This window comes from Camarhynchus parvulus, chromosome 21, assembly GCF_901933205.1.
Source record: "Camarhynchus parvulus chromosome 21, STF_HiC, whole genome shotgun sequence".
Lineage (NCBI taxonomy): Eukaryota > Metazoa > Chordata > Aves > Passeriformes > Thraupidae > Camarhynchus > Camarhynchus parvulus.
In genome coordinates this window covers 1,563,798-1,578,813 of record NC_044591.1, presented here as the reverse complement: position 1 = coordinate 1,578,813, position 15,016 = coordinate 1,563,798, and the positions used below count along the sequence as shown (strand labels likewise).

General features: G+C 52.2%; 2 protein-coding genes across 3 annotated transcripts in view; one reads left to right on the top strand and one right to left on the bottom strand.

Annotated features, from left to right (window-relative positions):
- Positions 1 to 6,048, top strand: part of CAPZB (capping actin protein of muscle Z-line subunit beta) — a 60,839-nt gene extending 54,791 nt beyond the window's left edge. The window contains exons 7-10 of one of the 2 annotated variants that reach the window (XM_030963725.1): positions 369 to 434; positions 2,075 to 2,151; positions 3,225 to 3,337; positions 5,171 to 6,048. In XM_030963725.1, coding sequence (XP_030819585.1) covers positions 369 to 434; positions 2,075 to 2,151; positions 3,225 to 3,327 — 246 coding nt within the window. In that variant the 3' untranslated portion in view covers positions 3,328 to 3,337; positions 5,171 to 6,048. The remainder of the gene's footprint in view (positions 1 to 368; positions 435 to 2,074; positions 2,152 to 3,224; positions 3,338 to 5,170) is intronic. The other variant, XM_030963726.1, reaches the window with a different exon arrangement.
- A 2,667-nt stretch (positions 6,049 to 8,715) lies between these two features.
- SLC66A1 (solute carrier family 66 member 1) lies at positions 8,716 to 14,963 on the bottom strand. Its single transcript, XM_030963723.1, has 8 exons — positions 14,582 to 14,963; positions 13,990 to 14,177; positions 13,069 to 13,198; positions 12,428 to 12,515; positions 11,214 to 11,362; positions 10,357 to 10,449; positions 9,775 to 9,960; positions 8,716 to 9,521 (listed from the first exon to the last, which is right to left on the bottom strand). The coding sequence occupies exons 2-8, from the start codon at positions 14,157 to 14,159 to the stop codon at positions 9,423 to 9,425; spliced, it is 915 nt and encodes a 304-aa protein (XP_030819583.1). The 5' UTR covers positions 14,160 to 14,177; positions 14,582 to 14,963; the 3' UTR covers positions 8,716 to 9,422.
- Positions 14,964 to 15,016: the final 53 nt, after the last annotated feature.

Here is a 15,016-nt window from a genome sequence, read left to right as displayed (position 1 = left end):
TTCTGGTGTTGGGCTGGAAGGTCTCAGCTGGCTCAGGAGCCGAGTCCTGTCCAGGCCCTGCACTGGGGCTGTGGTGTCACTGCACTCCTGAGCTGCTCCAGCTCTGAATTTCTCCTGCAAAGGTCACTTGGCTGTTCTGTGGTGGGGAGGGAGTGGCTCTTGTGGGGCCTGTCTGCAGCAGGGGCTCTTTCCATTCCTGCCTTTTTATTCCCCACATCTCCCCTGCCAGGGTGTGCCTGTGCAGAGTGCTGGGGGTTTCTCAGCACCTTCTGCTGTGTTTGCACATGGGGGGGTTGGTGACTGCCCCTCTCCCAGCCCTGCCGTGCCCCAGTTCCCTGTGATGGATGGATCTGTGCTTCCCTTTGCAGATGGAGAAGGATGAGACTGTGAGTGACTCCTCCCCACACATAGCCAACATCGGCCGCTTGGTAGAGGTGAGTGCAGCTGCTGCTGCCCGCAGCCGGTGCCATTCCTTGGAATTTTGTTGCATTTTTCTTTACAAATGACTTACTGATTCCTGTTATTGCTGGGTGTGTGGTCCTTCCATCCCTCCCAGCTGTCTGTGGGGACAGAGCCACCCTGTGCCCCTTGGCTCCTGCTCAGCACTGCAGTGGCTTCCTGGAAAATGGGTGTTCCCTTCCTGAGCACCAGTGAACAACTTCCCACCCTCAGATTTGCTTTTGCAGCCGCTTCTGGGGAGAATTATTTCGAGTCAGGTTGCTACAGCACTGTCCCTTGGACTGAAAGTTCAGTATGTGTCAAGTGCTTGTGAAATCCCTGGAACTGGGGTTAGTGTTGGGTTTTGTGGCAGCTCTCAGCCCTGGAAGCTCAGCACAAGGAGTGGAGCTGCTCAGAAGGTGCAGCACCACTTTGCTGTTTCACTGCACTGTCCTGACTGAAGGTGTTCCAGATTTCCCTCATTGTTACAGCCAAGAAAGGAGGAAATTCTCAACTGATGCATCTTTAGGGAACTGGGAAATTAAAGAAAGGCAGCTGCTTCTTTTTTGGTCCCTTTGTAAAGTTGTTTGCTTGAGTGAAAACAATGAAAAAAAAAAACCTGCTTTGTTCCGAGATCTCTCTCAGAGCTCTGTCGTGCAGCTGTAAAGAACAAGTCAAGGATTCACAGTCACCCCTGAGCACAGAGCTCTGGGCTCTTGGTTATCCTGAGGGACTGGCTGGGCTCCTGGAGCTGCACGGGAGCGTTGGGCTGGTGCATTTCCCTCTGTGCAGAGCTGGGGAGAAGCTGCCCTCTCGTGGTGCACGGAGCTCCCATAGCTGGGGAGAGCAGGGACAGAGCCCTGTGGGGTTTGCTGGCTCCCCAGGAGCAAGGAGGAATTGAGAAATCTGACTGCATGCTCTTAGAAGGCTGATATATTATATTATATTATATTATATTATATTATATTATATTATATTATATTATATTATATTATATTATATTATATTATATTATATTATATTATATTATATTATATTATATTATATTATATTATATTATATTATATTATATTATATTATATTATATTATATTATATTACATTACATTACATTACATTATATTACATTATAATTATATTATATTATGCTAAAACTATACTAAATCATAGAGAAAGGATACAGACAGAAGGTTACAAAGAATGATCATGAAAACTCGTGACTGCTTCCAGAGTCCTGACACAGCTGGCTGTGATCGGTCATTAAGTCAAAACAATTCACAGTTATTAAGTCAAAACAATTCACATGCAACCAATCAAACAACCACCTGTTGGATAAACAATGTCCAACCACATTCCAAAGCAGCAAAACACAGGAGAAGCAATCAGATCATGATTATTTTCCTTTTTCTCTGAGGCTCCTCAGCTTCCCAGGAGAAGAATCCTGGGCAAAGATTTTTCGGCAAAGGTGGCAGTGGCAAAGCCCCAGTGCTGGGATGGGAGCAGGGGCTGGGCCCAGGGCTTTGTGGGCTCTGAGTGCTGCCCGTGCTGCAGGGGCTGTGCTCAGAGACCCTGGTGCTGCAGCAGCCCTGCAGACAGCTGGGGGGACTCAAGAGCTGCTGTGCTGCTTTCTTTTCCAGGACATGGAAAACAAAATCAGAAGTACACTGAATGAGATTTATTTTGGAAAGACAAAGGACATCGTGAATGGGCTGAGGTAAGGGAGCTGCAGTGGGTGGGGGACCCTTTGCATCCCTGCAGTGCCACCCCAGCCTTGAGCTGCTTGGTTTTCCCCTCCCTGTGCTGTGGGACAATTGTTGTTGTGTGGAGTTCAGGGAACTCTTCTGCTGCAGAAATGTGAAGCAATGTTTTAATCCCTTGTTCCCTCACCAGGAGCAAAACAGCCCAACTAACATTTGTATTTTTGGATTATTTTTCATTAGTTTTATTCTTCACAGTCCTTAAATTCTGTCTTCTCTTTCTACTGTCCTTAAAAATATTCCCAGAATTAAGTCATGACACGAGTGGTTTGTGGTATTTAGACTTTGTTTTAAATTCTGTCTTTCTCTCAACACCACTGGTCAAAATACCGTGTATGAGAAGAGATAAAACTCCCTGTGCCTTTCTGTGGGGAAACTGTGCTGTGCTGTTCAGCCCCTGCTCATTCCTGGACAGGAATTGGACATGGAAATCCCAAGCTGGTAATTCTTATGCTCACAGAGGAAGTCACTGTGATGCCAAATCACTTCATTTTAAAGTACAGAGAGACCTCCCAGCACAGTGTGGTAATGTAGAATAACCAAAGGGCACAAATAAATGCTCTGCTCTTCCCTCACACACTGAGATGTGGAAGAAGAGAGAAAAATGGTGTTAATTAAACATTGGTGCTGCTGTATGGGCAGAGGGAGCAGCAGGACCTGTGGGAGGGGTTCTGGGTTCTGCCCCGAGCCCAGGTCAGACCAGCCTCAGTTTCCTTTGTGCTGAGCAGGGTTTAGCCAGGAGGCTTTAATTACATCAGAGGGAATCTGTAATTGAGCCTTTCTCTCGTGAATGTTGCCTTGAGCTGTTGTGGTTGGATCTCTGCTGTCTCCCCATCCCTCAGAGTCCTGGCCCTGTGTGCAGCCTGTGATGGAACCACCCAGAGCTCCTCCAGCCTGTCCCTGCTCCTTCTCTTCTGTGTGCGTCCCCTTCTCCTCCCTGGAGGTTCCCAGAGCCCCAGCTCTGTGTTACCAAGTTCTTCTGACTGTTCTTTTCCCTGTTTGCTCCCTGGTTTCCCACTGCTCTCTGTAGATCTATCGATGCTATTCCTGACAACCAAAAGTATAAGCAGTTGCAGAGGGAACTTTCTCAAGTGTTGACCCAGCGCCAGATCTACATCCAGCCTGATAACTAAACCAATCCAGGTACCCCTGCTGCCTGTGAGGTGTGAGCCAGCACTAAACCAGGACTCACCAGCCCAGCCCCTGCATGGTAACGGGAAGAACTAACCCCTAATCCCACAGGGAGCAGCCAGCCCAGCCTCCTGGGGCTGGCTCAGTGCTGGGGTTCTTGTTTTCAGTGTTTTCTCCTCCCTCATGGAATCCTCACGCTCGGAACTGGGGCAGGATTTACCTCTTTGCACTCTGGCTTGGGAGCAGGAAAGGAGCACGTGGAGTGCTGTGGGATTGGGCTGATTCCATCCAGCATTCCCAGGACTCTGTCCCTTGGGCACCAGCAGTTTTTACACCTGTGGTACTCCATTTCCATGAAGAAATTCCCTGTAATCCCAGTGTCCTCCCTGCAGAATGAAATCCTGGGAGTGTCACAGTTTGGGAAAAAAAAGATTCTGGTTCTTCCCATGACTTCAGAGTAAAGGTGTGCTCACCCACACACCTTCCCCATGAGCCTGGTGCAGTTTGAGCTTCCTTGGAGCTTGAGCCTCAGTCCTGCTCAGGCTCACTCAGACATGGGCAGCCTCCCCTGCTCGTGCTCTGCACAGCCTCCAGAGGGACCTGGTGCTGTGCTCGTTGCTCTGGAGCTCTGAGTGTCAGAGCAGTGACTAACCCTGAGCCTCCTTAACCTTCCACTCCCGTTCCTAACCAGTTACAGATGTTCTTTCAAACACCTTCAGCTGACGAAGGGGGAAACTCACTATTTGTTGATAGTGGCCAAGAACCACTTCTTCAGCCTATGACAAATGCAAATATAAATGCATATGTTTTTATTAAAGCAGCAGAAGTCTCCAGAGACAAGAGAATGGAAATACTGTTACAAAAATGGTTGGAAAATCGCCACCACAAAGAGCAGCCTTGTTTACAGGAGACAGCAACCAGGGAAAATGAGGTTGCTCTGAATCACAGAATCCCAGACTGGTTTGGGTTGGAAGGGCCCTTAAAGCTCATCCAGTTCCAGTCCCCTGCTGTGGGCAGGGAAATCTCCCACTCTCCCAGGTGCTGTAAAGGCTGTGAAATGTGATTTAGGTGGGGAGAAATTCTACCCAGCTGGGTCCTACCACTTCTCTGTGGTAGCCACTCTGGAAAAGTTTGGTCCTGGATAGAACCCATTCTATCCATTTATTTAAGAGGGACCTTTTTAAAAGTGGAAATTTCTTGTCTTATTGAAATCAGAGGTTCCTCCACAGGCATCTCCCAGGGCAGCGATCCCAGGTGATTCCTGAAAGGTGGAGCTTTTCCTCTGTACTCTCAGGCAAAGGGAAGCCCTGCACTAACCTTGTGACAGTGTCTCTGTTCTTCTTCAGCTGCTTTGATCACTCATTCCTTAGGGAAGGTACAAAAAAAGGCAAATTTGAGAGCAGAACCTCCAGCTGCCATTTCCACCGGTGCAAAGGCTGGTGAGGGTTCTGGGGTGACCCTGGGTGAACAGAAGGGTCAGAGCTCCCCAGCCCAGCCCTTCTCTGGGTGGGGCTGGGTTTTCTCTGGACCTGGGGGCAGCAGGAGCTATAACCTCCCTGGCTGTGGGATGCTGGGCTCTGCAGTCTGTAACAGAAACCTTGGGGCTCTCCCTGCGGCAGCCGGGGCTGAGCGGAGCTGCTGGGGAAGCCTTTGGTGCCTTCCTTGCCAGAGTGAGTTTGGCTTTGTGTTCTCACTGAGTGGTCACTTCACTTCTGCTTCCCGGGCTCCAGCAGGCAGAGCTGAGCCCGGGCTCAGGGGCTTCTCCTTCCTCCTGGCTGCCAGGACTGCTCCCAGCCCTTCCCTGCCCTGCGCTGCCTCTGACCCCCCTTTCCTTCTTCCCTACAGGTCTGTGCAGACTTTTGCAGACAAATCAAAACAAGAAGCTCTTAAAAACGACCTGGTGGAGGCTTTGAAGAGGAAGCAGCAAAGTTAAAGTCCTGTCAGTGCTAACCAGCCATGCCATGCACTCGTTAGATTCCTTTCCTAGAGAATCATCCCCGCCCTTTTCTGTTGGTCACGTCACAATTTGCATCCAATACTCTCCATGCAGCGCCATCCTCTCCCCATGAATAAAGCTGTACAAACTTTTTCAGTCTCTGAGGCCTACTTTGCACCACATTTTATTCTTGAGACCTTAGGCTATGTTCCTGTAGAAGTCCATGTATTATTTTTTTTTCTCCTCCCCCCTTTCCCACCCTCCCCCATTTATATGCATCACCACAGCTCATTGTTTGTCTTTTCCTCCCTCACCCCTCCTGCCTTTTGTTACATTGGTGTAAAAAATGTAAAACAAGAATTTATTAAATACTGTGGTGTGTGAAAGAGGAAGAACTGGAAAAACAAAAAAACAAAAAAAAAAAGAAAAATAATCTATTCCACGTATGTTTGGGGGCTGGGCACAGGGGCTGGCTGGAGGGAGGGAGGGAAGAGAGGGTGTTCCTGGGGGTTGTACAATACTGAGTAACCCAGATGTGCAGGAGATGGTGATTTCGAGACCTGCTGAAAGTTCTGCTCTTCTATAGCCTGGTTCCAAGGCGCTTTTCTGTCAATTTTTATGGAATGCAAAAGGGGTTTTTGTTTTGATTTTTTGTTTTTTTTGTAAAGCTTAAATTGAATCTACATCTGATACTTGAGCCTCCATACTAAAAAATGGAAAAAAAGAAAAGGAAAAAAAAAAAGACTAAAACAATAAAAACAACCAAAAAAAAAAAATCCCAGGAAGATGTTTGTGTGATCGTGTCCTCCTTGTTTCTCTTTCCTTCCTTGCAGGGTTACTTGGGGTTTGTTTTTTGTCCCGCTCCAGAAATGTTTGTGTGGAAGGGGGTGTGATGTCCCTCTGCTCTTTGGCCTTGTGTTACTCACTCTGCTGCCCTTCCAAGGTGCTGGGATTGGTGCTGCAGGCATCCAGCACATGCACGTGTCCAGGGGAGAAGGGTCTGCCCAGCTGTGCTGGCTCTGCTGAAAGCAGCCTGGGGGCTCCTGTGCTGGGCTGGGTGCTTCCTCCCTCCCATCCCTGCTGACCCAAAAGCTCCTCCCTGGTCCCTGTGTCACCTGTGACCTTCCCCAGCGTCCCCTCCTGAGCCCTTGGTGGGCAGAGGGACCTGGCTCAGCTTTGGGTTCCGTGCCTGCTGCAGGCTGTGGTTGTACCAAGCCTAATCCTGGGGAAGCACAGGAAGATCTGCTGGGCTCCTCCTGGCTCTGGGAACTGCCCTGTGTGAGCCTCTGCCACTGGGGGCTGTTGGCATTAACAGGGATTAATTAATGTGCTCCAGTTTGGTTTTGTACCGTGACCAGTGTCCCACCCAGCCTCCTGCACGTGGCCAGAGTTCCCCCAGAGCCTGCAGGAGCTCCTGTGGGGCACGGGGTGGGAAGGGCTGGGATCCCCCAGGGAACACTCTGGGATTTGTCACTTCTGGCCCAGCACAAACCTTTCCTGAGGCTGGAGATGTTTGTGTGAGCTCTGGAGCCTGGGAGGGGGAGGCTCCTGCTGAGGTTCTCAGTTACCCTCCCCTCAGGGAGGGTTGTTCCTGCTTGGCCTTTTCTGCTTTAACATCTGCCTCTGCAAAATCCTGAACCACAAGGACGGGGCTGCAGCAGTGACTGGGAGGGATGGGAGCCTCGGGGAGAGCCTCAGGAATCCCAGCCCCCCTGAGGAGGCTGTGGGTGTGCAAGCTCTGGGTGCAGCTGCTGGCCTTGCTCCATCCTGCCCAGCCAAGGAAAGTCAGAGTAAATCAGCTCTGTACCTGACCCTGCTTCAGGTGCACCTGTGGGGATATATATATATATATTTATATATATATATATATACACACACTCTTTCCTCCTTATGGCAGAGGTTCTTTGTCCAGGTTTGGGAAAAGCCAGGATGTGAGGATTATTCATTGTTGTGAGTGGCAGAGATGGGGGATTTGCTCATGGTTTGGATTAAAACACGATATGAATTGTTCCACAGGACAGGAAATGCTGCTGCTTCAGGATGAGGTGAGCAGCCCCTTTGCCTGTGAATCTGGAGGGGCAGAATTGTGAATTCTTTTCTACTGCCAGAGCAAAACTATCCTGGAAACCCACTTTCAGTTTCATCGAGTTACCTTGCTGCACTTTGCTTGTTTGATTTTCAGTAATATATATAAATGTGGATAATTGGAAAAAGAATTAAAGGGGAGAAGTCTTACAAATTTCCTGAACACAGGAACCACATTTTTTTGTCCATCCTATGCAGCAACCTGAGATAAAGTCTGTTTGCAAACAGAGATGTGGGATATGTGAGGTTTGCTGACCCTTGAGCAGGCCCATAGAAGTGCTTGAAGTTTGAAGTGAAAATGCCCTGAAATGTCTGAAATCCTGCAGCAAACTGTTCCTGAATTTTGGAGGAATCTTTGGAAAAGTTCTCTTTCCAGTGCCATCTTCCCAGACTCTAACAGTCTCCTGGAGAACAATTTGGCCCTCAAATAGGAACAGCCCCTTACCCCAAAACACGTGGTGGGGTCCAGGGTGTTTTTTGGGATCACAGCATCCAGCAGGGCATCCCCACCCAGACCTCGATCCCATTTCCCAGATTTAGGAACTGGCTCACCTGTGGTCCAAGCTCATCCCCAGGAGCTGTGAATTAACCCAGTAAAAACTCACTCACTTGGTTCAAGGGGCTCAGAGAGACTGAAAAATACATTTCCTTTCTGAAGACAGCTCAGTCAGTCCCACGAACTGGCCCAGCCTGCGTTTCCATGAACCTGCTGGTGCAGCTTGGTGGGCACTGAGCAGCTGGAATCCCATTTAATGTGAGATCCATGGATTGGTGTCCTCAGTGTGAGGACAAAGCAGAGTAACTTCCTTGGGAAGGACAAATGTCAGGGACTGGCTGAGGAATCATAAATTAATTGGAGCTAAAGCCAAAAGGGACTCAATGCTGGGTATCAGGAAGGGAACTGGAGAGGGGAAAGGGAAGCAAAAGGAAGAGCTGATAGGAACTGCAGGAAAAGGAAAGCTCTTGTTTTCACAAGGCCAAGCTGTGATCGTTTTCCTGAAGGGTCTCCAAGCTTTGGTTGCTTTTCCTCATTTTCCCAGGGAGACTGAGCTGCTCATCCCCAGCAGGAAGAGCTCAGCCCACGGAGGGAGCCTGGCTGAGGGCTCTCTCATGCTGGGGACACAGCTTCTCCCAGCCCAGCCCTGCTTCCTGGCCTTCCCTGCTCGAGGAGCACTGTGCTGAGTTCAGGGCCCCCAGAGGGGGATAAACTCATCAGTGTTGCAGATAAACTCAACAGTGCTGGGGATAAACTCAACAGGTTAAAGGTAAATTCATCAGATTGAGGATAAATTAATCAGACTGAGGATAAATTCGTCAGGTTGAGGAAAAATTCATCAGGTTGGTAAATTCATCAAGGATAGAGGGCAGGAACTGAAAACCAGAGTAAGCAGAGGCAGCTCTTCTGCTGGGGAACAGCAATGGAGCAACTTCCCCAAGGAATTCATGCAATTAAAACATGGGTGAGGCAAAAAATGAGAAATCAGAGAATGGGACTGTGAGACTCATTGGGAAAGAGGCAGGAGCTGCCAAGTAAAGCAGCAAAATGAAACCAGGGGAGGCAGGTGGGGAAAGATGTGTTTTATAGATGGGTGAGCCGTGCTAATTAAAACAGGTGTGGACTGAACACTTTGGTTCTGCTGCTCCTTCCCCACTGGATCCAGCCCTGTGTGTCTTCCAGAAGGAGCTGAGGGGGCAGCTGTGAGGTCACAGGGCTGTGTCTGTGGCAGGTCAGTCTCCCTGTCCCCTCCCGACGTTTTTCAGCACCAAGGAAGTTCCAGATCACCCTTGGCAGACGCAGCAGTGACCAGGCTCAGCTGTGGGGCACAGGAGCAGCGAAGAGCAGCTGAGGTATCCAAAAATTCCCTTTTATCCTGAAAGCATCATTGGTATCAAAGAGGCACCAGGTGTCCCAGCAGCATCCTCTGCCACTGCCTCAGCAGCACAACGTGTCACCCACGGGCTCAGGGCCTCTTCTGCCAGGAGCCACCAGGATGGAGGGGCTGGTCTGGCCAGCCCTAAGGCCACCTTCCTCATGTGCATCCTCCTCCTCCTCTCCCTGCAGGGCAGGTCCCTCTGTCAGCTCTCGGGGCTCTCATCTGGCTCCCCCAGGAGAGCATCCCTCTCCTCGAGGGGGCCAGGCCGTCCTTTCCGGTAGGCCAGGAACTGGAAGGAGATCTGGGGAGAGGTCAAGGCTCTGCACACTCACAGGGGGAGCTGGGAGTCACTGGGTGTCAGCACCCCGAGATTGTGCCAGGAGAGGTGGGAACAGGACAGGGAGCTCGGGGCAAAGCAGGGGCCGAGCATTTCCCAGCCAGAGCAGCAGCACAGATCCCCAGGGAGCAGCACCACCCAGCCTCCTGCCCAGCCCTGCCCGTCCCACTCCCTGCCAGGCCCTGGCAGGATGGATCCAGCCCAGGGGAAAGGATACAGCCACGTCCAGGGCCAGCACGCCCAGGCTGCCCACCAGCCAGGGCAGGTGGTGCAGGATGTAGTCACCTTGGCCCTGGCCTGGCTCTGGGTTCTTCAGGAGGACACTGAGGCCATACAGGGAATTCCCCAGCATCACCAGGGCAAAGAGAGAGTAGGAGACCCCACTGGTGGATTTCCTCTTGTACTGGGAAAAGAGGGAGAGGAGAGGAGCTTGGGTGCAGCTCTCCTAAATCTCTCTACAACTATTAATCATGCTATTAATCATGCTTGCCCCCAGCAGTAAAAAAGAGAAGTGGTGACAGTGCTGAGAGTCTTTTAGTTCCCCTTTGGCTTGTAAATTAGACAAAATGAAAGCCCCACCCTCAAAATATTGGTAGGTTAAAGGGAAGGGAGAAAAATAAATACAGAGAAATAGTCCCTTATGGAATGATCAGAGGTGGGGCCTGGGACCTCTGAGCAGAGAGGAAAAAGGAGAACCCCCCCCCGGGGAGAAAGGAGAACCCCCCCAGAAGAAAGGAGACTCCCCAGCCCCCTGGGAGGGACAGGTGAGGAGCCCCAGGGTCCCAGGCTGGGCACTCACGTTGGTGCAGATCTGGGGCACTCGGGAGCACAGGTAGAGCACGGAGGAGATGGAGCCGATGGTAAATCCAATGATTTCAGTCCTGGAGAAAGGCTGCAAGGCAGGGGCGGGGACAGGGACAGCCCCCGCGCTCAGAGCCCCAGCACGGCCACACCCACCCCGCGTGTGCCCCGCTCCCTCCTCTGACAGCCCGCTGGTAATTACACCTGGTAATTAACATTTCACCCTGCCACAGGAAAATACCCAGTGCAATCTGTTATGACGGGAATTGGGTTTATTTGCTTTGCTCAGAGAGATCCTTTTCTATTGCCAGAGCAAAACTATCCTGCAAACCCACTTTCAGTTTCATCGAGTTACCTTGCTGCACTTTGCTCGTTTGATTTTCAGTAATATATATAAATGTGGATAATTGGAAAAAGAATGAAAGGGGAGAGGTCTTATCAGAGACGAAATTTCCTGAACACAGGAACCACATTTTTTGGAGACTGTCTATTCTATGCAGCAACCTGAGATAAAGCCTGTTTGCAAACAGAGATGTGGGAAATGTGAGGTTTGCTGACCCTTGAGCAGGCCCATAGAAGTGCTTGAAGTTTGAAGTGAAAATGCCCTGAAATGTCTGAAATCCTGCAGCAAACTGTTCCTGAATTTTGGAGGAATCTTTGGAAAAGTTCTCTTTCCAGTGCCATCTTCCCAGACTCTAACAGTCTTCCTGGAGAACAATTTGGCCCTAAAATAGGAACAGCCCCTTACCCCAAAACACGTGGTGGGGTCCAGGGTGTTTTTTGGGATCACAGCATCCAGCAGGGCATCCCCACCCAGACCTTGATGCCATTTCCCAGATTTAGGAACTGGCTCACCTGTGGTCCAAGCTCATCCCCAGGAGCTGACAGCAGAGACCTCCCCTTGAAAGCCCCTGGAGCCTCAGTGCTGGCACTGCCCAGGAGGGAGAGGCTGGACAGGGAGCCCACGGAGAGGAACACAAAGGCTGCATTGATGGGAGCAGGGACTGCAGGGAGGCAAACAGAGCCTGATCAGGGAGAGCCCAGCAACCCCAACAGCCCCGGGGCTGCCAGGACCCTCTGGGGTGAAGAAACCTCCAAGCTCCCCCTTATCTCACCAAGGGACTGAGCAACCTCTGAACTGTCCCTTATCTCACCAGGGGATGGGGCAGTGGCTGCTGTGGGGGACTGGTGTGATTTATCTGCCAGTGATGTGCCCAATTCGTGCCTTATCAGGGAGGAAACTGCTCCTATCTCGGTTTCTTCGGGTTTAGGGCTCTATAGAATCATCCCCACTAGAAGATTTCACTGTCTTAAGTCACTCTCAAATCCCTGACAGAGCAAGCCCTGCTGTGGCTTATTTGTTAGTAATAATTTACTATTTTTCAGTAATTTTTAGTGATTATATTCAGTAAGCAAGCTCTCCAGCTCAACAAAACCATGGATCTGATGGGTCAAATACCAATTGGCAATAACTTTACATGTCTTTTCTAAGTTAAACAATCACCCCAGTCCCAAGGAGCCTGTTTGGGGTTCAGCAGTGCTGGAAAGGGGATTTTCTGTTTTTTTGTCTGCTTAAACCCTGCAAGAACTGCTCATGTTCCCTTTTCACTCCAGTTGAACAGACAGGAACTTCCCTGTCAAGTTTTGGCCCCAAAACAGTGGAGAAACTTCCCCCTTTCCCTTCCAGCACTGCCCGAGTCAGGAGTTCTGTGATTCCCAGCTCTGAGGTGGAGTCACCACGTAACTGGGGGGGATTTATTTGCTTCTGTGCCCCCTGAGGCTCATGGGGGGGTTGTTTTCAGCCTGGACACTGTCAGGGGATGGGGGTTGCAGGGCCTGCAGAAGCCCCAGGCCCAGCCTGTAGCTGTTTGTTGGCTTTGGCTCTCCTAGGGACTCAAATTATCCAAGGGAAAAACAAAACAAAAACCAAACCACCAACCCAGCAAGCAACAAGAGGCATCATCTACTGACTGTGCCTGGAATCTCCCTGGCTCCCAGAGTGCCCTGGAATCCCCCCCTCCCTGCTCCCAGTGCCTCGGGGAGCAGAGCCCCCCCGTGCCCCAACTCACAGGCTCTGCCCCTGTTCTTCACCCGGTAGTAGCAGTAGAGGGACAGCATGGCCAGGTCTGCCAGCACGTAGTAAATGGCCGTGTACACCTGCGGGGAGGGCAATGCTGGGGACACCCACGGGGACCTGGGAGGGTCCCACAGGGCTGCTCCCTGCCCTCCCTGGCTCCCTGGGGGAGAGGGGAGAGTCCTGGGAACAGCCCCAGAGGGAGGGAAAAGAGGAACTCGGGGGTGAAGAAGGGAGCATCCCTGGGAGAGAAGGGAAAATACCAAGAGGGGAAAAGGAGCGTCCTCAGGGAGGGAGGAGGGAGTATCCCCGGGGAGGGAGGAGGGAGCATCCCTGGGCAGGAAGGAGGGAGCATCCCTGGGCAGGAAGGAGGGAGCATCCCTGGGCAGGAAGGAGGGAGCATCCCTGGGCAGGAGGAAGGAGGGAGCATCCCCATGGGGGAAGGAGGGAGCATCCCTGGGAGAAAATGGACCACACCTGGGGGGGAAAAGGGAGCAAGCCCAGAATGGGAGAGGGGAGCATTTCTAGGGAGCAAAGCAGGAGCATCCCAGGCAGTTTTGGCTCTGCTCTGGATAAAGCAGCTGCCAGCCCCTCCCTCCTCCCTGGAGCTGGGCTGTTTGAGAGCCGGCCCGGTACCTGCAGGGGCAGCTGATCAGCCAGGAAGGAGCCGATGAGGTTGAGGAGGTCTCCGCCCAGCCATCCCAGCAGGAAATAGATGGAGAGAGCCTGGTCCATGATGCCCGTTCTGCAGGCCTGGTAGAACTGCCTGCAGGGCATTGGGCAGGGGAACAAACATCACCTCAGCTGCCTCAGCGCTACCTGGGAGCCATCCCCAGGATTCCTGTGGATCTCAAAGCAGTCACGGCAGGAAAAGCAAGGCCACACGCTCCCCTGGCCCCAGGGAGAACTCCGGAGCCCCATCGGTGCTCACCGAGTGCCCTGTGGGAGGAGCAGGAGGATGATCCCAGGGAGGGGAGGATGATCCCAGCTGCAGGATCCTCCCCTCTGGTTGCGAAAGAACCGTGACTCCTCATGTGCCTCTCCGCCACCCCTGTGTCAGCACTTCCCAGTACCCCGGGGCTCCCGGGGACGGGACATTCCTTCTGCAGTGTGACCTGTCCTGCGGGCCCTGCACGTGCCTGACGTGGGACACTCCGGCTGGCGAGCACAGCAGCAGCACCGCGGCCACCGCCGGGCTCTGGGCTGCGCTGCCCGCTCCCCTCACCCTGCCGAGATCTGCGCCCCGCTGCCCCGCGGGGTGTGAAACTTGCTGCCGGGGTATTTGCATAACCGGAACACCTTGTACTTGCCAGAGGGTGTCTGCCATCCCGCGGGAAGGGCTGCCCGGGATGTGGGGGCGATACTCGGGGATTCGGGAGCGGTCCCCATAAATTCGGGAGCGACACTCAGGGATTTGGGAGCGGTACCCAGGGAGTCCGGAGCGGTCCCCGGGGGTTCGGGAGCCTTACCCAGGGATTTGAGAGCGGTCCCTAGAAATTCGGGAGCGGTACTCGGGGATTTGGGAGCCATACCCAGGGATTCGGGAGCGGTACTCACGGGAAGGCAGCGGCGATGAAGCAGCCGATGGAGCCCAGCCCCAGGACGATGCTGGCGACATCCCGGCTGTCCTGGGCACACTCATGGAACACATCCATGATCCAGCGGGAGCCGTTGGGACAATCAGAGAGATTCCCAGAGGGGAGACCCCTCCAGCGCCGCGCAGCCATGGAACTGCTGGGATAATGCTGGAGAAAAGGGAATAAATAACACATGGGAAATTTAATAACCGGGGGAACGAAAGATCTGTGGGAGGGACAGGTCTGGGGATGCTCTGGGTACTGGCTCATGTTGGAAAAATGCATCGTTAGCGGATAATTCACCTTTATTGGGTTTGCTGCCAGCCTGGCAGCGTCTGGCCTCAAAGGAGAAACAGGAGACATGAAAGAAGAAGAAGAAATAAAGAAGGGGGGGGGAAAGAGGAAAAGAAGGGGGGAAGGGGAAAGGATTAAAAAAAAAGAAAAAAATGAAAGGAAAAACTGAAATGGACGAGGGGAAAGAAAAAAAAAAGAAAAAAAAAGAAGCAGAAGAAAAGGAGAAGTGAAAGAAAAGTGGGGGGAGAATAAATAAAAGAAGCCGAAATCAACCCAACCTGTCCTCGCAGCACCGGCACTCGTCTCTTCACCGACGCGGTTCGGAACTGTTTTTCCTTGAAAACCCGCTCTTTTTGAAACTTGGGCTGTTTTTCTTTGCGAATCCACAACTCCTCAGACACCCGCCGGGTTTCCTTCGCCGCTGTCCCAGACCCTGCCCAGTTTCCTTCGCTGCTCTCGCAAACCCTGCCGGGTTTCCTTTAACGCTGTCCCAAACCCGCCGCTCCTCTGCCGCTTTCTCAGGAAGTTGCCGGACACCGGCAATTTTTCCACAGTGTGAAATCAGCGAGCCTTTTCACAGAGTCGCTGCTTTTGCCCTCGCTGCCCGCGGGTTCCCAGCCCTGCCTTTCCCAAAGTTGCTGTATTTTCCCGAGCTCCGCGCGCCCGGGCCCGGCCCCGCCGTGTGAGGGGCCGGGCGGGGCGGGGCCGCGCAG

Excerpts from the sequence above, each read along its gene's own strand:
- SLC66A1 (XM_030963723.1), bottom strand. The coding sequence starts at position 14,159 with ATGGCTGCGCGGCGCTGGAGGGGTCTCCCCTCTGGGAATCTCTCTGAT. Across the intron at positions 12,516-13,068 it reads CTGATCAGCTGCCCCTGCAG|GTGTACACGGCCATTTACTA; the intron begins GTACCGGGCCGG and ends CCCTCCCCGCAG. Across the intron at positions 9,522-9,774 it reads TGCTGGCCCTGGACGTGGCT|ATCTCCTTCCAGTTCCTGGC; the intron begins GTATCCTTTCCC and ends ACCTCTCCCCAG.